General features: G+C 44.6%; 1 protein-coding gene across 2 annotated transcripts in view; it reads right to left on the bottom strand.

The window, feature by feature from the left end:
- The window catches only part of ITGB1 (integrin subunit beta 1), a 54,402-nt gene extending 38,315 nt beyond the window's left edge, over window positions 1-16,087 (bottom strand). The window contains exon 1 of one of the 2 annotated variants that reach the window (XM_066629117.1): window positions 15,797-16,087. In XM_066629117.1, coding sequence (XP_066485214.1) covers window positions 15,797-15,982 — 186 coding nt within the window. In that variant the 5' untranslated portion in view covers window positions 15,983-16,087. The remainder of the gene's footprint in view (window positions 1-15,796) is intronic. The other variant, XM_066629118.1, reaches the window with a different exon arrangement.
- Window positions 16,088-23,842: the final 7,755 nt, after the last annotated feature.

The following is a 23,842-nucleotide window of genomic DNA, read 5'->3' as shown; positions in this document are numbered from 1 at the left end:
TAAAAAACGTTGTTGCATAAACAGATTGAGCCACAAAACTCAAACTGTTCTGTAGGACTCTTCAGGAGCAAAGAAAAAAATCTATATCCCAAAGATAGTCATAGAAGTGGGATGGTGATGGTGGCATTGTCTCCACACAAGGAGACTTCTTCATGCTATTAATGTAGGAGCTTTCATATTTGATCACATATCTTCTTTACAGAATCGAAAAATCTAATTATAAAAACATAGTGGTCACATATACAGAAGAAAAGAGAAAATTTTTTGTAGCATTACTCACAATCACAAAAAATATTGTCAAACTCCAATAATTCAGTATCACTGTATAGTTGCAGCAACTACTTAAAGAATACTTAGTTAACCTTTTAAAATGGATTAAGCAAAGGCAAAATATAGATGCCAGGTTTTCTCCTCAAGGTATGCATGTTATGAACTGATCTGGGAGTTAGTTGGAGAAATCCAGCTACGGTGGTTTTTAGAGCATTTAGACACAGACTAATTCCGGGTATTGATCAGAAATTGGGGGGGGGGGTGAAGGATTGAAAAGTATGCAAGACTCAATTTCTTCTCATCATTCTTTTGAGCCTCATCCAAAATGGATTGAAGCACATTTCTTACACACATTCTGTCCATGAACTGAGAAAACATGCATTTTCCCACAGGAAGACATGTACAGTCAGTTCTCTTTATATGCGAATTTGCTATCTGGGAGGGGCAGAATTGCCATCTAAGTCTCATTGTCCACAACTTCTGTTCTTGTTCTCTACTAATTCTGTGCCAATAACCTCAGGGTGGGGATGGGGCCTCAGTTCATCCACAGGCAAGCAGGCAGGGGTAAGAGAGGTTGAGGGAGAAGAGACAGTGGCCTCCTTGTAGCAGAAGGTAGCTACAGCACCATGCTGGGGGGAGAGAAAGAGACGATATACAGTACTGTATATGGTTGACAGGGAAGGGAGTTGCAGTAATCGCATCCAACCAACTATATTCCTTGTTTTTCAGAAAGTTGTCTGGATTGGGTCAGTTTTCCACATCAAATGGGTATTGGTATTGGCACATGGAGAACTGTCGGACACATCTGTGTCCACTTTCAGACTTGTTCCATTATCTCAGTGACTCACAACCCTGGTGATGATGAGAAGTCTCTGGAAGACTACATGAGGGCGATTCTGGGGCTGGGATAAATCCAGGGGTTAAGAAACAGGTAGAGGAGGAAGAAAGGTAAAGCACCTCCCTCCCCACTGCTGAACTCTGAGGCCTCATTGTTGGGCCAGCAACCCACCAGAAAGCCTCACTTGAGAGGAAGCCTCAGGAGGAAGAAACATCAGATGTTGATGAGCCCTCGCAATCACCCAGCCCCATAGACTTCAAGAGAAGATTCAGGTTCATAAAGTTAATATAGTGTATGGTGAAGAGGGTCCCCTGGTACCTAACCCATTTTACCATAGGATCAATGATTCGGTATCAGCCAGTTCAGTATCCACTAGGTTTTCCAGGAACCTAACCTGACAACAAGAACTGATTGTATTCTCCCTTCAGATGAGATCTTAAGGCACAAGATGAAGTCGCAAGCCTTCTGAAACCCCACACCAAGTCACAGTGAGACTGTCCCTCTACTTCTTCATTCTCTCAACCTATGCATGTCTTACTCAGAAGTGGATCCCATTGTGTTAAATGGGACTTACACCCAGGAAAGTGTGCATATGGTTGCTTCCCTTAGGGCGCAATCCTAACCCCTTATGTCAGTGCTCTCCACCTTGGCATAGTGGTGCCAATGGGGCATGAGCTGCATCCTGCAGTTGGGTGTCACTCATGGAGGCCTCCTCAAAGTAAGGGAATGTTTGTTCCCTTCCCTCAGAGCTGCATTGCCCTTATGTCAGTGCTGGAAAGCACTGACATAAGGGGTTAGGATTGCGCCCTTAGTCTCACAAGTGGAAGGCAAATGTAAGGAAGTGAACAAAAAATGGTTAGACACAGGAGCTTACATCATGTTTTAACACTCATACTCGAACCCAATATGCGGAACTTGCAAACCAGCTCTCAGAAAACAATCTAGACTACATTTAGAAGCCAGAAAGATGAACTAACATGTAACAAATGCTGTGTATCACTTGCTTTTGTAAAGGGACACGATTCTGCAAGAGTGCTTACTTAACACTCCTGGTATGGCAGAACATGTCATGAATGAGAAAGAGAGAAAGATCAGGTGATATAAATAGACTATTTGTAGCTTGCAATGGCTGTTACCTTCACTTAAACATGTATCTGGAATGTCACCACTAAAAATCACCACATTTGAAAAACTCATGTTGTATAACACTTTCAGTCAATGAATGTAGTGGGCCATAAGGTCTTACATTTCATGCCTATGTGATCCATGGAGACATGAGAGAGCTGGTATAATGCAGCAGTTAGAAGACTGAGCTACGAACTGGGAAGTCCCTGGTTTGAATGCTGCTTCTGATGAATTCATTTGGTGGCTTCAGAAAAACCACACTCCTTCAGCTCTCCCTCCTCCCCAAAAAATATGGGGATAATGCCACAAAGTCTTCACAGAGCTGTTGTAAAGATTACAAGAGGATGTATGAGAAGCACTTTGAACATGTTTGGAACATGTTACTTAGTTGTTTTTCACAAATCCTCCAGATCCAAGTCCTCAACCAGCAGAAGAATTTCTATTTTTGCAGCAGGATAAGCCACATGTACTCTGTAGCACTATCAGTACTTGCTATCGCTTCCTTCACGTAGCTTAAAAACCTCCATTACCAATGAACCATCTTTCCTCAAAAAATCACAGTAAAACAATTTAGCAGAAATTGCAATAAGAGTTTCTAGCAGAAAGAATAGCTCTTGCCTCAAGGAAATTATGCACCATAGATGCTTTCCATCCACAGCTCCTCCCAGCAGAAGTTATTCAGCAGTGTAATTTAAAACCCATATTTAGCCACATAAAATCAATTTCGTTTAGAATATAAATAGTTCATGCATAGTTTGTGAGTGCTACACAGCAATATTGTCGGTAACATATCGTAGCTTTTACTAAATATGCATTTTATTTTACATCCAGTTAAGGAGCACTACAGTGGAAAGAAAATCAAATGTCCCTATTGAAAAAAACAAATTAAAGTATAATACCATTTTACTAAAGGAAGACACATTACTACTTTGTTAATGCAAATTAAACCTAGAGACATTTATCTGAGGATTCATGTTCAATCACGGACAGAAAAGTTCAATCACGGACAGAAAAGAATCCTACAATATAAGCCAAATAATGATAGGTTGTTGGGAGTCCTCCCCAACCATCACCAACCAGGACTAAACTAAGCCAAGGCAGCTGAGATCAAGTTTGATATCACTGTAGGGTAGGGAATGTGCTGCTGTCATAAAAGGAGCATGTTTACTACATGTCTAAGCTGAAGCAGAAAGGAAATATCTGCCCATTACATGCATAGTGCAGTATCTCTCTCTCTCTCTCTCTCTCTCTCTCTCTCTCTAGAAAAAGGAAACCTGCCATTTCCTTTAGCACTCTAACTCTCAATGTCCCCACCCAATTGTGTTACTAGATGTCCCAGTGCCCTCTTCCTCCAAGCATCAGAGATTTTCAAATAGATCCTGTCAAAAATAAAAATTGTACGAACTATCTTCATGTGCTTATAGAATTGGAAACACAAACAAGCTGCAGGATTCCATTTCCATTAAATAGGTCAATGAGAAAATACAAATAGTAGCCCTTAAGCCCATGAAAATATGTTTGAAGGCAAGACAAGAAAATATGTTTGAGTGAAGATAAGATCACAGAAGCCAGAGTAGTTGTTCAATAATATGCTTTTCCCCATAATTGGCAAAATCTCACCTGGTGCTCCGAAAGATCCATATTACCAAGTTTTCACCTATTCCCTATATCAGTGATTTTCAACCTTTTTCAGCTCACTGACAAGGTGCTAAAGTTGTCAAGGCACGCCATTGATTTTGTGACAATTGGGAAGCCACACCATGCTGCTGGCAAGAGTTCGCATCCCACAGTGGCTCTGCTAACAAATGATTCCCCCACCAAACCCCCGCGGCACACCTGCAGACCATCCACGCACACCAGTGGGCCACGGCACAGTGGTTGAAAATGGCTGCCCTATATCTTCCACCTTCTCTCTCTCTATTCTTTGCCTGTTGAATCTCCACATTCTGAGGGCAGTCAAAATTCTAGTGTGACCCCCAAGAAGGTCCATGGACAAGATTATGCTATTTGTTCTATTTGAACAAACAAGGAGAACATACAACTCTTCTTTTAATAAGTCACCATCTTCAGTACTGTCAGAGTCTGCACCTTGATTAATGTCTGTAAATTATAAAACCCTCTCACACTCCAAGTGGAGTCACAGCTATTGTATAATATTGCCTACTATCTCTGCAACCAACTAATGAAACAGTCAGCACAAAATCTGATTTGATTAGATTCTAATACAGGTATCCTGCCTCTGATTTACAAAATGTAGGTTATATTTTGAATACTACACATTATGGAGTACACATGATGTGCACTACAATATACATTTTTTAACATGATTTACTATCATGGTACTATGAGGGTTAAGCCACTTCTGCCAAACACAGCATATATGCAACAGGGACCAAATGTGTACACCTGTGGGCTGGGCAAAAATGGGTGAACAAGGTAAAATGAAGTGACTGCGCAAGCAGAAAATATGATTTTTTAAAAAGAAGCTAAAGCTCCAAAATATCTTTGCCATTGTGCTGTACGTATTTAGCACAACGATTAACTTATTCAGGCAAAATCTACAAATCATTGTCCGCATCTCTGTTATTGGATGTAATGGCCACAATCTGTTACTGACCCTGCCAGGTGAAGACCATTTTAACTTCCTAGTCTTCCTATGACTAGGGGACTTTAATAAAAGCACAAATAGAATAACCAGTTTTCATAGCAACAAACCAACATAGGGCAACTGATCAAATGTCAGGTAAAGGGTTTTTTTTTAATTATGTGGTTTTAACTTGGTTTTGTTATTTTTTTCTTATACTAATTTGACTGTTTTGTTACTCTGTTGTGAACTGCTGTGAAAGATTTTAATTAGGGCATACATTTCAGGGGGAAAAAGTCCAGCAGAGTTAAAATTGGGCTTAAATTATTTAACTGTGTTGCACAGTGGCCGATGTCATATTATGGCACCATGGGGAACACCTAAGTGAATAGTTCCAGGTGTGGCAACATCACATGGGTGCCACAAATCTGAAAGCCAAATACCATGGTTCACCAAGATTGCATGGAATGGTTACCACATAGAATCATTTCCTGCACTATTCCATGCTGTGGCAAATGTTTGAACCAGGTCTTTAGAGGACAGAGCAATTTTGTTTCTCAGGTTGATACAATTATTACAATTTCACTTTTGAAACATTTTTGAAGTAGTTCATGGTATTATGCTTTTTCAACTTCTCTTGCTCACATGGCAGTTCATGGTTCTATGGCCACTATGAGGAAATCTTGAAAGGTACCAGTATGTGGAGGAAGCAATGGTGCTGGCTTTTCTCCTCACCCCAGGGCACTAGGTTCTATGGATGCTACAAGAAAGTTATTCAAATGCCCTCCAGCCAAAAACTTTGGACACCCCAAGAGATCTATACCTCTATAACAAGAGACAGAGAATAAACAGCCCACAATCAGTGTTTGAAAAAAAACCCTGAAAATTCATAAGCTTAAAAAAAATTGTAAGTTAAAAAAAATACTTGGTTTCATAGCAGACCGACAGACCACAGCTATCCCTTGCCAGCCCATAGCATGTAGCATGTTACATAGCCCCAATAGCTAAAAAAATCAAACACTTTTTTACTTAGGCTGCCAGGTCTCCACTGGGTCTCCTCAGATTCACTAAACGCCAGAAGGTGTTTGATACGGTCCCTCACTAAAAGCTGTTGAGAAAACTCCAGTCAGGGAATAAGAGGACACGTCCTCTCATGGATTGGGAACTGGTTGAGGACCAGAAAACACAGAGTAGGTGTCAATGGGCAATTGACAAAAAAAGTGGAGAGAGGTGGAAAGTGGAGTGCCTTAAGGATCTGTCCTGGGACTGGTGCTTTTCAACATCTTCATAAATGACCTGGAAACAGGGATAAGCAGGGAGGTAGACAAGTTTGTGGATGACACTAAACTTGTCTGAATGGTGAAAACCAGAAAAGATTGTGAAGTGCTCCAGAAGGATCTCTCCAAACCAGGAGAATAGGCAGCAAAACAGCCGTTGTGTTTCAATATAAGTATAAAGTAATGCACTGGTGATGGGAACCAAAGTGAAAGGACAGTGGCTTCACTCTGCACAAGCAACCTCATGTCCCTCACAACTTGGTACATGTCCAGGTACAATTGGCAGCTGCTGCAGGTCTGTCGGCTATGTGCAGTGTGCCCACCTATAAAAACCCTTTTGCGCACGTGCTAGCAGGCATAGGGGAGGGATTGTCGCGTGGCTTCTTGCTTTTCCAAGATGGGACAAACCAGACAAAACACAGGCCCACAGTATTGCGTTCAGTGGGCAACTTATGGAGGGTAAATTAATACTCTGTGCATTGGTCTGTGCCAGGGGTGTCCAAAGTTTTTGGAAGGAGGGCCACATCATCTCTCTGACACTGTGTCAGGGGCCAGGGGGAAAAAGAATTAATTTACATTTAAAATTTGAATAAATTTACATAAGTTTACATAAATGAATATATTAAAGATGAACTTATATGAATGAATGAAAGTCTTGCAATAGCTCAAGGCCTATAAAAGGCCATGCACAAAGCAAGGCTGGCCTTTCCTTTGCTGCCACTGCTGCATCACAGACGTGAAACAGAGAGCAGTGGAGGGAGCCCTCATCCCACAGCTCCTGCGAGAGGTTAAACAATCGCCCTCATGCTGAAAGCAATTGCGTCAGGCCAGTGTGGGCTCCAACAAATCTCCTGAGGGCCAGAGACTCATTGGAGACTGGGGGCTCCCTGAGGGCCGCCTTGGGTGTCCTCAAGGGCCGCAAGTGGCCCCAGGGCCAGGGTTTGGGCACCCCTGATATAGATATAAATAGTAAGCATCACAAGAGGATCAATTCTCATTGATATTTGCAATAAAACTTTTAAAAAATCCAATCTAAATAATAACTTGGCCTTTCATTTGTTGTCCTGGGAGCTAAACATGATAATATTTAAATGCCTTTTTTCCCATATGTTGACCACCTCCCTATGTTGACCAATTTCTCCAGTCCCTTGGGTGGTCAACTTAAAGAGGTTCTACTGTATAACTAGAACTTCATACCACAGTCCAGGTCTGAAAATCTTCCACCAAAGCAGATTTTTTAAAAGCATGGTCACATATACTTAAACCAACAAATCTAGAACATTTTACAATAGTGTTGTAAAATACCAATACACAAATTAAAACTGTTAAGACAGAATATCCAGTCTCTCATTATTGCAAGGATGTACCAATGTACTGATCTAAAAGGATAGTTACAACCCCAAAAATTTTAGGTTTAAAACTCTTTTATACTCATCTGCTAGTTAGCACTTTTATCATACAATTCAGAGCATTTTGCTTATTGTCTTCAAAATTATTGTCTTTGCATATTGTCTTATAATTCTTGCTGACTTGCTCTTTCCCCCCCATACTTCCTGATATGTAACTGCATGCTGCCTTAGGCAAGACTGTTTAATCATTTCCTTAGGATACATTTTTAGTGACATAAAAGTGAGTAATCTGTGTTAAACTTTGGGTGGAGGCTGGGTTGATGCTATGAAGCTTCATTGTCTTTTAAAAGATTCAAGGTTGGGCATCTCTGAGCTTACTTTCATATACGCAATACTAAAGAGTGAATCAATGCACTATTCTCCCTAGAGATTAACAGTAATCCAGACAACCACACACCCACACACTATAGAAGAGTTCTATAGGCATGAAAATCTTGGCCAGTAGCTACTATAAAACAGGTAAAATGTTACCAGTGCAAAGCATTTCCCCCACCCCTTTCACCTGGTGCACCATCTGCAACAGTGTGAGAGGAGATGTGGAGGGGAAGTACCTGTATCTGGAAATCAAAAAAATTGCCCATGGATGTACAAGACTGCACTGCATCCCACACCATTGCTGAAAGACCTCAACAGTTACTTTTCAGGGATTTTAAGGAGCTCCACTTAGGAAGGCCTTCTGCAGGAACATTTTGTGCCTATGGCAGTGTTTCTCAAACTATGGGTCACAATCCACTGGGGGGGATTGCGAGCCAATTTCAGGTGAGTCTCCATTCATTTCTATCTGTATTTAAAAAAAATTTTTTTTTAGACTTCATGCTCACATGGTATGTGACTGCATTTGGAGAAATGTTACAGGCTATACTTTTTTACAGGCTACTATATATATGCTTTTAACAATGACTGTCAATGGGGCTTACTCCCAGGTAAGTGTGGATAGGATTGCAGCTTTTGGGATGCTCAGGGAATTTTTTTTAAACAGATCACCAACTGCTTAGGAGGCTTAGGAGGGTTCTTCTTTATTTTAAATAAATTTATAAACATATACTTATTGTAAACTTTTAAATTTACTTACTATTTATTTAATTGATTTAATTTGATTTTGTCTTATGGAAGTTTCCCTGCTTGATGATGTTACTTCTGGCCATGACATCACTTCCAGGTTAACGACATCACTTCCTGTGGGTCCTGAGACATTGTCATTTTAAAAAGTGGATCCCAGTTTTAAAAAGTTTGAGAACCACTGGCCTATGTACTCTGGATGCTACCCCATGAGTGCAAGTCATGCCAACAAAAGAAAATCCCAAAGGATTATCAGCACTAAAACACACACACTCTCTCTCTCTCCCTAACTGGATCCCAAACGCTATCAAATTCCTACTAAATTTATCTTTCCATAAACTAAATCTCATGTCATACAGTTCTCACCTGATTTTTACACCAGGAAAAAAACGGGCAGGAATTACAATCTGCACATCAGTATGCTATGATAGGAGCACAGTGAACAGAAGACCCCCAATTCAAATCCTATTTCAGCTCTTAGCTCAGAGTGCCCTCAGCCAAAGCTGTCTCTCAGCTCTTCTGCAAAAGCAGTATAACAATATTAAAACTGGCCTGTTTATATGGCTATTGTCAGGATTATAGAGAGCATTTGAACATCCTAAAATGCTATGTATAAGCAAAGAGATACTCTTTTACAACCACAACATCTACCAATCACCATCACACCCAAACACAACTAACATTTAATATTAAGCATACAGAAAAGTACCATGAAGTATTCACCTCTGCACTTGCCAAATCATACTCTCCTTTGGGTTATGACAAACCACTAGAAGCAGTATATTGTACATTGATTTTAAGAACTATGATTGCAAACCACATCTCACTGAAGTCACTGGCAAAATTTCCTATTTTAACAAGATGGGTTGTCCAAGACATTTAGAGGACAAAGCCTACACATCTCCTGGCTATGTGTCAAGACAGACAGATTACATCATGCTTGTCTCCTCCATATTCTAACCCACAGCACTAAGAAATTCCCAGGTGCGGCCATCAATGACAAATGAAAATCAAACTCTAAAGCCATCTAGTACAAGCAAAACATAGATCATAAGATGTATGTAAGTCTTTCAGCAATTAACTGAATCCAAAAATGATCACTCGTTCAATATAAGGAAAGAAGTCACAATGACATCAAGAGAACAGTGCTGAGCACAATTCCCATGTGATCTGAATTTACTGTAATTACCCCTGCTCATTTTTCCTCAATCCTTATACTACAACCTTTACAACCTAATACTGCAGCCTAATAATAATCTGAACAGAACTTTGTTTCTGGATTTCATGCATGGAAATTGCAATGACAGCTAACTGTAGAAATGAATCTTTAAGGTGTCAAAAGTCTCAAACTACTAAATATTAATGGAATTTACACATTCTAGAAACCTCCTTGGGGGGGGGGGAAACACACCTAGCCTATACCACATTCCTGACTGTAAATTTCTGGTGGTAAGGGTGGTTCGGTAGTGGAACAGATTGCTGAGAGAGATGGAGGACTCTCCCTCACTAGAGATATTCAAGCAGAGGCTCAACAAGCACCTGTTGGAGATGCTCCAAGAGGATTTCCTGCCTAAGGCAGGGTGTTGGACTAGATGACCTATTAGGCCCCTTCCAACTCTATGATATCCAAAAAGCTGGCAGAGAAACTGGAGTGAAATATCCAAGGTGGAAAATAACAGAACCTCTATGCTGTCCTTGTACTAGCTGAACACTTCCATACAAGCCCTCTGACTAGCCAGTACTAGTCCACAAAATCAAATTCTAATTATACTGAAATCACAATTAGTTTCAAATATATGCAGAAAACCCATGGTTAACCTGACAGAACGGATATCAGTGAGAATGAATGTAGTGGTTAGAAAGTGGACTAAGAACTATGGGCCCAATCCTGAACAGTGTGCGCTGGCTTACCGCACTGGCAAGCACTGGACTACTGCTGGAGCTCTGCCACTCGGTGGTCATGCAGAGGTAAGAGGTGGAGAGATAAGTGGAGAAGTGGGGAGAGGCCGGGAGGAGGGGTTCCAGAAAGGGGGGAGGTGGGACCAGTGGAGCTTCAATCCAGAGCTTCCCCATCAGGCTCACCGCCTGGCACAGAGGTTCTTGATTCCAAAGGTTGGTGGTGAATCAAATAGCCCCAAAGCAGGGCTACTTGCTTTACCCAGGGGAAGGGGACTAAAGTCCCTTTCTCCCAAGGAGCTGCCGGCGGCTGCCCAGAGCGTGCAGGATGCGGCGGCGGCAGCCATTTTAGGCGCCGCTGCAGATCCGCGTGTTGGGCAGCGCAGGATTGGGCTGCCCGAGGCCCAGGTTCCATTCCCTGCTCAGCCACAAAGCTTACTGGTAACCTTGAATCAGTCACTCTCTCGGTCCAGAATACTTCAAGGGCTGCTATGAGGATAAAATGAGGAGAATAGCCATATATACTGCCCCAAGTTCTTTGAAGAAGTACGCTGTATAAATATAAAAAATAAATGAGTAATTATTGTGCAACTTATTAAAATCCATGTTGTGGAAAACGAAGGATCTGTATGCACGCTTTCTTCAAGGTAATTACATTCAGTTCCTTTAACATATTACTTTTTGTGGTCATTTTCCTTACCGTTATATGGACACCTTAAAGTTACAGTACTCTTGGTACAATTACTTCCTTATGTGCATTAATTTCACCCTTTCAGCACTTAGAAATATTTTATTGATTACAATAATAAATTATAAATAGGGTTCTGTAAGGTAACCTGTGTAAGGTTACTGGAAACCTTTCATATAGTGTGCATACGTGTGGATATCTGCTAGATTCTCCTTATAAAACTTTGTTTGGACAAAGTTCCAAACAACACAGTCCTGGAATGTGCTGGAATCCCTAGCATGTATGCACTGCTGAAACAGATGCCTGCGTTGGCTTGGTCATGTCATGAGAATGGATGATGGCCGGATCCCAAAGGATCTCCTCTATGGAGAACTCGTGCAAGGAAAGCGCCCTACAGGTAGACCACAGCTGCGATACAAGGACATCTGCAAGAGGGATCTGAAGGCCTTAGGAGTGGACCTCAACAATTGGGAAACCCTGGCCTCTGAGCGGCCTGCTTGGAGGCAGGCTGTGCAGCATGGCCTTTCCCAGTTTGAAGAGACACTTGGTCAACAATCTGAGGCAAAGAAGGAAGGCCCATAGCCAGGGAGACAGACCAGGGACAGACTGCACTTGCTCCCAGTGTGGAAGGGATTGTCACCCCCGAATTGGCCTTTTCAGCCACACTAGACGCTGTTCCAGAACCACCTTTCAGAGCGCGATACCATAGTCTTTCAAGACTGAAGGCTGCCAACGGTGACTCCTTATAAATGAAGTTTATGGTTCCCCCAAACCTGTACAGTCAATTCCAGAGTACCCAGAAGGCTGAACAATAGAGCAAGATAAGTATGAACTACCAGGTCAGACAGAAGGCAGAAACTGGATTTGCATGTGATCTATGGCATGCTAATTACTAGAAATTATCAGAAAATGTGAAATTTTAATTTGGGAGTACAAAGTTTACCTCATACCAGCTAACAATTTCCTTCAGCAAACCGGGCAAAGGAGCTTGCAAAGTTTTCATTTTTATAATGTTTCAAAACCTTTTTGGGACCCATCCAAATTTGACCTGTGACCCACCGGTGGGTCCTGACCCACCGTTTGGGAAACATTAATTTAGAGCATTTATAACCTGACTTTCATTATAACTCTCTCTAAATTTTTACAACAGATTGTTAAAGCAGAATTAAAGCATCAATAAAGCAATATGAAGGAGACAACTAAAAAGCTGAGAGAAAGTGACAGGCCCAGGGTGAGAGCTTCAAGGATGGGTGGCAATTTGACCCTGATCAAGAATAATGCAGCATGGAAGACACCACTTTTTTAATGGTGCTACCTGTGTACATCTAGGACGGCATAAGGAGCTGCTCTGAATTCTCATGCTCTCTAAACAGACCCTTTAATTCAGGCTTTTCAGAACTTGGTACTATTGGAAATTCCAGGAGTGGCATCCAAGAGCCACATCAGATGAATGTTGAGATTGCTTCTCTTTTGTTTCTCTCTTTTGCTTTATTTTTATTACAATTTTTATATCAAAACTGTTAGTTTTAATAATTGCATAAGTTCTAATAATAAGGGTCAGTCTTTGAAATACTATCTAGCAAATGCAAAAGCATGCATTACCCAGTCATGCTGCTTTCTCCCAAATAAATGCCTAGGGATGCAGAATGAATCACCAATCACTAAAAATTAAGATGTGTCAGACTGACTCCTTCAGCAGTCATTTAGAAGTAGTCATGTGGTGTAGCCTTTATGGGGTTGGACTTTGCTATAGAAAACTGATGTTCAAATCCCTGCTCAGCTATCTAGCTCAGTGTTTCGCAAGCAGTGGTACAGGTACTCGCAGGATTCCTGGACACCTGCTGCCTGGTAGCGAGACTAGGAACATGACACAACAAACAGGGGTAGGAGGCTTGGCTCCAAAGCATGTTTTCTGCCCTCAAAAAAGCCTTCCTGTCCACCCTGAGCCTCTTAGTGGTGTTGACTGCATCGCATATGGCCTCCCAACCCAGAAGTAACTGGTGACGATGTTACCACCAGTTACTTCCAGTGGTGAATAGATGGACCATGTGAAGTGGTATGGTGGAGGACAAATGTTAAGAAACACTGATCTAGCTTCCTGGTGGCCACAGGAAATTCACACTTCTGAGCACATACCAACTTCTCAGTGTTGTTCTGAGGTTAGCACTGTTTTGAGTGTCTTGGAGGAAGTGTTTTCAGGTTTTAGGCCAATTTGACCAAATTCGGCCCTGCTCCTAAGCGACTCCCATGCTAGGCCGGTGGATCATGGCACTTGTCTGAGTCTGAGAGATCACTTCCAGGCAGCATAGCGCCAAGCCAGTGGAAAAGATGCCACCTGGTGAGCACTTGCAAAGTGATCACTTGCAAAGGATACACATCCCACCTGGTCTCAGAGCCAGAGCGATTTGACTAATTTGGCTGAATTAAACCCCATGCCTGGAGAGGCCCTGGGTCCCAATGGCTCAAAATCAGCCCTCCCCGAAGCAGTTGGCAGTGATGTTATTGCATCACAGTCACCTACTTGTCACCTACTTCTGGGAGTCGCACTTTGCGTAGAAAGCCATCAGGCCCAGGCTTGCTGCTGCCACTTGTTCTGGTGAGTAGGGGAGTCCCGCAAAAATATTTTGCATTGGGACCCGCAGCTACTAGGGGCAACCCAGGGGCCACATGAATGTAACAAATGTATAAATTCAAGATAATTTAAAGGCATGAAAAGAAAAGGAAGTTACATACAGTGCTGATTAAGTGTGAGAATGTAGTTTAAAATAATTACTCAGCAGCTGGGGGAGGGGCAAGAGTGAAACAGCAGAAAGTCCCTATAAGGGCATCTTAAAGTGCAGGCATGGGCATTACAGTAGTGCAAAATGTGATTAATTACATTGTACTGAAAAGATATTTGGGAATAAAAACAAGTGAGAAACAATCACAACAGAAACAGCTCATGGGGTTTCATAAAGACCAAACACATCCATTGTAGCAAAAACTTTAGCAGACTGAGCCCACTTCATCAGAAGGTACCATAGAAGCTATATCTAGTTCCCTTGTTCCAAGATACAACAGAATGTGCACATTCACAAGTTCTTGGAAGAAGTGTTGATGACACAATGCTGTGGAGCACAGCGCTGCACTGCCCCCTCCCTCAAAACCTCCCATCCATCCCCCTCTTGGGGCAACACACTACCACTAATAGTGAGGGTTCAAGGAGTAGCCAGCCACTTAGATACCCCACCATATCATCCCAGTTTGGAAGTATGACCCACTGAACTCAGCCATTTTTACATCCAAGTTAGCACGCTCAGGAGTTGGCTGCGCACCTACAGAAAGCGAATCCTTGTGAAAAATGAATGGGAGTAGCTTCTCAGGTTATAATTGGAACAAACTATTTGGAAGTGAAATTTCACCAAAGTCCACAAAAGGTAGTTTGCAAGGAAGTCGAACGCTGGGAGGGCACCAGAATGAGGTCTCTTGTTATCTGGTGTGCTCCCTGGGGCATTTGGTGGGCCACTGTGAGATACAGGAAGCTGGACTAGATGGGCCTATGGCCTGATCCAGTGGGGCTGTTCTTATGTTCTTATGAAGTAAGGCTCGCATATAACCTTCTTGGGAGGGAAATGACACAACAGGCACTTCCTGTCTCTTCTGTCCTTTTCAAAGCAAAGCATCTCATTCTTCTCCAGTCAGAGCACATTAACACCACACCAAGTTTCCAAATGGGGGGAGGGGTGGGTGGGTGGCGGGGACATGGGGGGGTGGGGAGGCAGGTGAGGCAGAGCCTCCCTACAGTAGCCCTTCTCTGCTGTGTAAGGTGCCCAAGCACCCACGCATGGATTGTGGGTGCCTCTCATGTCAGTGGCGCTTTTTGAAGGACTCTAGTGGGGAGGCTCTACTTCAAGAGCCCATGGGTTGTGGGAGCTTGGGTGCTTCACAAAGCAGCAGTGCTTTTTGAAGGACTGTGGTGGGAAGAGCCCATGGGTTGTGGGTGCCTCACATGGCAATGGTGCTTTTTTAAGGATTCCAGTGGGGAGGCTCTGCCTCACCCCCCACCACATAAGAACAGCCCCACTGGATCAGGCCATAGGCCCATCTAGTCCAGCTTCCTGTATCTCACAGTGGCCCACCACACATCCCTGGTGACTGGGGGTGGGTGAGTGGAAAGCTGATACACATACCAGGCCTAGGGATTTGGGGTGACTCCAGTGAGCGTGCAGCAGAGCCCACCACACAAAGGGCTCTGTCCTCCTCCCCGACACCAGTTAGTCTACAGAAGGCGCCCAACTCTTTGTTCTGTTGGCTGCAGAGTCCCAGACAGCCTGGCAGAGGGAACCCAAACCTGGCTATGGGAGGGTGGGGAGGGGCGTGGAAGAGAGATGGTTCCCATTAACTTGGGACTCAGAGACCCCCGCTTCCCTGCGAGATCCACTGCAGAGATGCCCCGCGCTTCTCCCGCCTTGCCGTCCAGCTCCACGTCCTTATAAGGCACGCCTCGGGTCCCAGCAGGCTTCTGAGGGGCAGACCCCGCGCTTCCTGGCCCTGCCTCGGAGCCTGGGCAGGGGGGTCTCTCCCCCTCCAGGGACAGGGAGGGTGTGGGGGAGGGGACAGGGAGGCAGAGCCGCGTCCCGTCCGCGGAGCCCTCCCGCGCCCCGTCCCTACCTGTGCCATGGTGCCGCTTCCCCGCGCCCCGTGGCCCCTCTGCTCCCTCCGGCGGCGCCTCTGCTCGTGCTCCTCCCGCAGCTGCCTCGGTGGCGGCTCCGCTCTCGCCTCGCAGGGCCGGGAAAGGGGAACGCGGGGCCTGCGAGCGCCGCCACCGCCGCTCCCTGTGCGCCTCCGGAAGCGCATTCCTCCCCGTTGCCGTCAGGCTGCTGGGCGGAGCGTGCGAGGCGCGGAGTGGAGCCTTGCGGCTGCTCGGGCGTCTGGGCGAAGCCGGCGGGACCGTCCCCGCCCTGCCCGCGGGCCGGGGAGAGCCCTGGTGCTCCGCTGCGGGAGGCGAGGCGAGGCGCGTCCCTCCCCACCGTGCCCAGTCCGGAGCGCGCCACGCTTCGCGAGGCTGGCTGCGGGGGCGAGCCCTGGCCGGGACGGGCATGCGGCTTACTCCCGAGTAAGCCTCCCCAGGCGCGCGCCTCTTGCCCTCCCTCCATCAGCTTTGCTCCTCTCCATCCAGCCTCCGCCTCTCTTTCTTGCGCGCTCGCTGCTTCTGTATCCGTTAGCAGCAGTGGCTTGGAGCTCCCGGACGTCCACTTTTTCCAGGACACGTCCTCTTCTTTAGCCTCCTGTCCTGGAAAAGAACTGCAGTGCAGTGTTTAAACTTAATAATAAGTGATATTATTACTAATAACAAACCCCTTTAATCCACATAGTGTTTAAATGAATCCTGTGAAATCAATACAGCTTTTATTTTGTCTTGTCCTACATTTTTCTTGGATGTCCTACATTTTGGGGTGGCTTGTCCTCTTTTGTGGTTATGACATCTGGTCACCCTGGGTCGGTAGGGCCTCCACCTTGCTATCTAACAGCCCATTCCTATCCACACTTTCAAGGCAGTAAGCCCCATTGGCTCTGTGGGACTTACTTTTGAGTAGACATGCATAGGGTTGTGCTCTCAGGCTGTAGTCCAAGCCACACTTACCTAGGAGGAAGCCCCATTGACTCTAATGGAACTTACTTCTGAGTAGACATGCATAGAATTGGGCTCTTAGTGTCTGGGCTCAATTCCAACCCCCCACCCCATATGTCCCACCCAGCCAACAATCAGAGACCTCACTGGATCTCTCCAACCAGCCAGAGGTTGGAGCATCCCAGGAAGGGAGGAAATGCACAGGCCTGCTTCAGAGCCACCCAGTTCACCTCAAGGATTCAAATTCCTCACTTGGACCTCTCCAGCCTCTAGCTGCAGATACAGGAAGCTGAACTAGATGGGATCGATCCATTATTTGGATTCATTTGGCTTGATCTGGCAGGGCTCTTTTTATGTTCTTATGAAGCAGTGCCCCCCCCCCAGAGCCCTTCAAAAGCACTGCTGCCATGGGAGGTGCTCCATCGCTCATAAGCTATATGCTTTTGCCTGGGGAGGCTCTGCTTTTGTGTGTGGGTTGTGAGTGCTGGATGTCCCTGGTACACAGAGGCAGCAGAACCACCCACAGAAAGCCAAGTTGATTGGAAGCAAGCAAGGCTAACACAGCAGCCAGTTACAGTAATGTTATAGGTTTGCTGTAGCCTTTATTTAAATAATTTCCAACAGCTTGCTAACAGAAATCGCTTGTGGTAGGTCATGTGGCCTGGCATGCAGTTGGAGATGTGCAGCACAATCCCATCTTGTGCTGGAACAGGCAGGCCAGGAAGCCTGCATTGTATCCAGTGCAAGATTGGGGCCAGAAGTGGCTTTGCTGGAGTCAAGGGGAAACTCTTCTCCTTACCCCTGGGTAAGCAACCACAGCCCCAATGGGTCTCCTCGAACCTGCGCCACCTCAGGAAGTGGCAGAATGAGGAGAATGAAGCAGTTTCGAGCCACCCGGCACTGCTCATGGAACAGGGTTGGGATCTGGCATAACTGCCAGGTCCCAAGTAAAAATCAATATTTCCCCTCCCCCCCCAAATACAGTATATATATTTCCCACCTCCCATTCCCTGTCCACCCACCCTCTAGAATGCCTTCCATGAGCCCTCCACTCGCCCTGGAAGGTCTCCCGTCTCCTCCCTACCCTCCCTAGACCCCTGTGTCAGCTGAGGTCAGGAAATGCAACCCTCCCTCCCCAGGTTGGCGCAGAGGCTGGATGCAGCCTCCATGGGCTGACACATGCCCTGGGTTGGCCCAGCTGACAAACGAATAGGTGCAAACGTGCTTTACGGCATGTTTGCAACCTTCCTGGGTCAGCGCAAGGGGCACAAGGTTAGAATTGTGCCCTTACTCCCATAAGAGAACAAGTTCATTGCTTCTCCTCAAGAATCACTTCTTTAACCCTGGTTTTGTTTGACCTTCCCTTCCTCTTTCAGCGCTCTCCTATTCAGCATCTCATTGTCACTCCCACTATTTTCATTGAGCTCTTCTAGTATTACCAAATGGCCAGAATTTCATCCTCCAGGCCAAATGACAGAACAGGATGATATAAAGAAGCTGGGGGGAAAATAGTACACTGTTTTCGCTGGTCTTTGATTTCCCTTCTTTTCTATAAGATAGCTGTGTATATTTAAAGATGGTAATGTTTTCAGTGTTCGAGGAGCGCTTACTAAGAACACTGAGATTGCAATACTATGTACGGTTAAGTAAACGCCATCACAATAAAGATATATAGGATTGTTGTGCATGAACTACTGTCCTTGCATGTCTTTTAAAAAAATTTTTCCTTCCTGTCCAAGAAAATAAAAACTCTGTATGTGCTCAGAGTCACTTTTGTTCTAGTTTACAGTTTTAAATAAAAGCTGGCTCTTTGCACAAAGAGTGTGCTTTGCACATTCTCAGAACTATAAAGAGCAATATCATGCAACCAATATAGAACAAACGCTAATTCAGTGGTTCTCAAACATTTTAGCACCAGGACCCACTTTTTACAAGGACAATCTCTTGGGACCCGCTAGAAGTGGCTGTGGTGGCTTTCCTGCGGGTAAGGGGAAGAGTTTCCCCTTGCCTCCGGCTGAGCCACTTCTAGCCCCATCTTGCACTGGATACAGTGCAGGCTGCCTGATCAGCCTGTTCCAGTGCAAGATAGGATTGGGCTGCATATTGATGATGTCACCTTTGGCCATGACTTCTTGGGTCTCACTCAGGGGCCTTTCCCTGGCGATGCTGGGGATTGAACGTGCAAAGTGTCTCTACCACTGAGTGGTGGCTTCTTCTCTCACTACACAAAAGTGCAGACTGGTGGCAGAAAGTGTAATCACTGAATGGATGATGATTCCACATAAAAGAGCTAAATGCTATAATTGGCCATGAACCCCCAGAGCAAAGTAAGGGAAATTCTACTTTTTCTCTTGAAAATTTTAATTCAGGAGATATTATTTTTGCAACAGATAGATGTTTAGAAAATAACAAACCCTACACAAGCGTGTAACAAAAGATGAAATTAGCACTCCTCCACAGCTGACAGATGTTCACTACACCAGCCCATGCAGGGCCTCCGAGAGAAATTTTACCAGGGGGTACAAAATTTATTCTGGGCCCCTTTGCAAAGCGGGGGCTGAAACGGAGCAGGGGAGGGTGGTGGTGGGTGAGCAGAATAGGGGCAGGTAAAGCAGGGTGAGGGGAGGGTAGAGACAGCTGGAAAAGTCTTTGGAGCCTAGGTCTACCCACCCATGTGGCATCAGTAGTGACCCTTGCATCCCCAGTCATGGTAATGTCCCAGCATCCCATATGGGCAACAAATCTGAGTAGATAGGAAAATGTCAGATCCCAGGAAATTTCTGGGCCCTCTCCTTTGACTCCTGGGCCCCCCTTTTTGCCCTGGGCCAGGGTACAAATTACCCCCTTTACCCCCCCACTCCTACGCCCTGAGCTCACGATTCAAACATCACCACACAGTTACCTCCATAACTGTTTGTTAATCTTTAACAATAACAAACAGATCTCTGGTGCTTCAGAGAATAAACTTTTGCCCTGAAAGAAAGAAAGAAAGAAAGAAAGAAAGAAAGAAAGAAAGAAAGAAAGAAACTAGGTTTTAACTGCAATAGTAAATCTCCCCTCCCAACCCATTTTATTTATTGCCCGTACAACACTGAATGCTTAATTATTTCTATGGGTTGAGAATATGCATTTTTTTTTTTTTTTTAGTATCTGTCAGCATCCTCCTGATTTATAGTCACTGAGTTTGTGTCAGCAGGAGAAATGACTTGGCTTTCAGACAGCACAAGGGCAAACTGAATAAGAGCTGTCAGGTGTGTAGATCGGCTTCCACAGAGAGGGAAAATGCACAGTTGTCTCTAAAAGTTCAAAATCATGAGCCTGGCATTCTGAGAAATTGGCTTTAAAGCTGTCATAAATTGTATATAAAATGTTGCCATGGTTTCTGAACCCTTACTACAGCCATATTTTGAGCCGTTCGTGATAAAGTTGATTTAGTAATTGATTTGGTATATTCAGTAATGCGGTATTTTTTTCATATGTATACAACATGAAATCACAGCATGCACTTTTAAAGTGACTTGCTTAAAGGTTAAACCCAGGTCTCTCGCTTCTTCTTGACCTATACAGCTTTCCAGTAATACATCTACATTTGTGCCACACCAGTTGGTATAAATTGCCATGTGAACACGTGAAAAAGGCCACAGGAGCAAGAAGTGCCTTATCCCCACCCCAGTGAAGAAGACTCTATCCCAGTGGCTCAGGCAGGTTTGATCAGGCCCACAGAAGCTCCTTATCTGGCCCCAAATGATAACTGGGCTTGTGACAATCGAGCTGCAAATGAACTGCAAAGTGACTGCAGCTTGAAGTTGTAAAAGGAGCTGAAAGAAGAAAGAATTTGCACCAATTTATCTCTTTCCTTTGTTTTCTAATCTCTCTCATGCTAGCTGGAAACAGGTAAGGTGTAGCTTGCTGATTTGCATATATTCTCTTGTGTCATTTGCAGAGTGAGTTCATAGGTGAGAACAAAGTGCTTTATTCTGGTCATCCCCTGTTTAATGATGTCACTTCCTGCTTAACAATGTCACTTCTGGCCCTCAGCAGGTGTCATGGATGCTAACTTTGGTTTGCTGTATGAAATGAGTTAGACACCTCTACCCTACCCTCTTCCTGCCTGTAATAGTCATATATAAAAAATGCTGTTGTGAGAGTCCATTATGTTTTAGTGAGAAAATTCACATTATATTCTGTATGACATGTCTCAGACGTGGTCTCCTCTTTTGGGAAGGAGATTTAATACCTGACTCAAGAAAAGTTCTAGAAAACTCAAGGGAAGCTTGCTCACTGCAGTTGCATCCCAAGGGGCAATGAGGCGATGTGGCAATGTGACCTCTCTCAGCATCATCATGTCACCCCTGCAGGCTACACCCACCTGCTGGAATGACTCCATTTCAGATGGACCCCAGGGAAGTCAGGTAGGCCCAACTTCAGCCAATGAGCACAATCTCTCTCCCTCACAAGTGGCACCCAGGGCTGATGTCCATTCACCACACCCTAGATCTGACACTGGCTCACTGCTTTGTTATACTTCACAGCTGGTTGTAATAAAGATATTAGAGCTATTTTTTTTCTAATGGGCCAACATAGTTGCCTGTAATTTTTATATCTTTGCAAAAAATTTTTTGCTGCTCTTTAGTTAAAGACAGAAGAATTCAGCCTAGTGCCTGCTCCTCACCCATTCCCTCCTATCCTCTGTGCATAGGAAGAGCTACATTGGCCATCCCAGACAATTGGGTTGTTTCTGTATGGAAGTATAGAAATGTTGGCACTGATTGCCAAAAGCAGTCTCTTTCTGTGATTTCTTGCTTATCTGATAAGAAGTTCTCCAAGTATGTAATATTTTTAGCAGTTTGTGGTCTACTGTTTTCATTTTGTCTTGAAAACAGAACAGACAGTTTGACATTGGTACACAGTAAAATACCAGAGATATTTCCTTTGCATTCCTGGATAAGAGTAGTATATTTTTACTTTTGTTACATAAATGACCAAATGTTATGCTGTGCTTCAAGAAGAGTCCAGGCTGAATGATTGTCATCACTAAGAACCATCAGGGTCTGCACAGATCCAGCTGTTTTCTTTTGTAAACAGGGGTTTAATATGTATTGCATCTCCTCCAAAATAAGTTGGACTAGCTGTTTGAAATTACCATTTCCACTAAGGTATTTAAAGATTTGACAGCTTGAAAGAATAATTGTACGTCAAATTTATGTCAGGCATTCAACAAACGCTTTGGCAGCAGCATTGTTAAAAACCATGTTTTGATTATAAAGAAAGGTTCAGATAAAGTGTATGAAGAATTAAGAAAAATGACTTCAGTGCAGTAGTAGTGATTATTAAAGTTGTCTGAATTCCAGTGTCAATCTGCCATGTCCCTCCAAACTCTCTCACACCATCCATATTCAAAGGCAAAACTATGATTGGATTCCTTCCCATCTTTCATAGCTGTTCAGTGTGACTGATTTGGAAAGCTATATAATAGCTAAGGGCTTCAATAGTTCCAAGAGCCTTGCTTGCAGCCATCTGATGCTTCTGTATTTCTTTGTGACAGAAGTCACCTTTTCCTTCATACCCAATGACTTTGACTGTCATTTCCTGAATTCATGTAGGACAGTCATTTGGTGGTTTCCAACACTGTTTAGTGCATAGGAAGGGGCAGGTCGGGGTCAAATATTCCTTTTTGCCATGCCCTTTTGACCTGTATAAATTCTGCTTCTGCTTCCTTCATCTCAGATGATAGAGGCTAAAGTCTGGAGTACACATGCATCAAAATGAGGTGGCTGAATTCTGACGTTTATATATTTATTTAAAATATTGACAACCTGCCTTCTTCCCTAACAGTGGCATACGTAGCGGGTGGCTGGAGAGGGGCCCTGAGCCCCAGGTGCCAGGCCAAAGGAGGGGTGTCATAGGGCCCATTAATGTATTGGGGGGGTGACCAGGTCAACACACACCTCCTGCAGCTCTCTGGGTGTTTGAGCTGAGGCCTCCTCCGCCAAATCCAACCCCCCCTCCTGGGCTTGGAAGCCTGACACAGGGCTTCTTAAGTATGCACCAGCTAAATAGCTGGCGTTGCTCTGTGACACTCCACTGAGCAGGGTGGGGCTTTACATGGGGTAAGGGGACAAATGCCCCCTTACTGTAAGGGGCTCTGTGTGCACACAGACTCTGTGCATGTGGGGGGGGGGGGAGCATATGTATTCAAAAGGGAAAAGCAGAACACAATTTTTTTTTTTAAACCTTGCTGTAATACTAGCAGGGAGGGCATCGTTTTAATTCTACTGAGAGAGAATCCCTTAGCATGGTGCCACCATGGAGAAAACCCTGTTCCTAGTCACTACCAATCTGGCACTTTCCAGGGTGGCATGTGTAACAGGGCCCCTTCAGTTGACCTCAGGGGATTGATCCGTTTGTATGGGAGGAGATTATTCCTCAGATACACTGGACCCAAGCTGTATGGGGCTTTAAAGATAAATGGTATAACCTTTACATAAATCCACAGGAAGATGGTAGAGTGGAGGGCTGCCATTTTTCAAATCCAAGAGCTTATGCCCTGTCCTATGCTGCTCAGATTCAGGTTTTTAGGATTGCCCCATTAACCACCCTGACCAAGGCACGTTAAAGGCTCAGGGCCCAATCATTTCCAGCATTGGAGCACCGGCACCAAACAGCACTCACTGTATCCTATGCTGGATATGAACAGGCTGAAGATGTACTTGGAGTAAGGGGGCATTTGTCCCCTTACTCCAAGTAAAGCCCCACCCTGCTCAGTGGAGCTTCACAGAGCAGCGCCAGCTATTTAGCTGGTGCATACTTGAGAAGTGCTGTGTCAGGCTTCCAAGCCAAGGAGGGAAGATTGGATTTGGCGGAGGAGGCCTCAGCTCATTCCACCCCCTCCTGGGCCTCTCCCCAGTTCTGCCTCTTCCTGCCGCCCTTCTCATGCCCCTGGGTTACCTTCTCTGCAGCAGTGGCCAGGGCTCCAACTTTGACATCTACAGGGCAGTCCAGGCCTGACCGCTGGTGCCACTTATCCTCTGGTGCCACAAACATGCTTTATGGCACATTTGCGACATCCAGGCACTGATGCTCGG

The sequence above is a fragment of the Tiliqua scincoides genome, chromosome 5, assembly GCF_035046505.1.
Source record: "Tiliqua scincoides isolate rTilSci1 chromosome 5, rTilSci1.hap2, whole genome shotgun sequence".
NCBI lineage: Eukaryota > Metazoa > Chordata > Lepidosauria > Squamata > Scincidae > Tiliqua > Tiliqua scincoides.
This window is presented reverse-complemented; position numbering and strand designations above follow the sequence as displayed.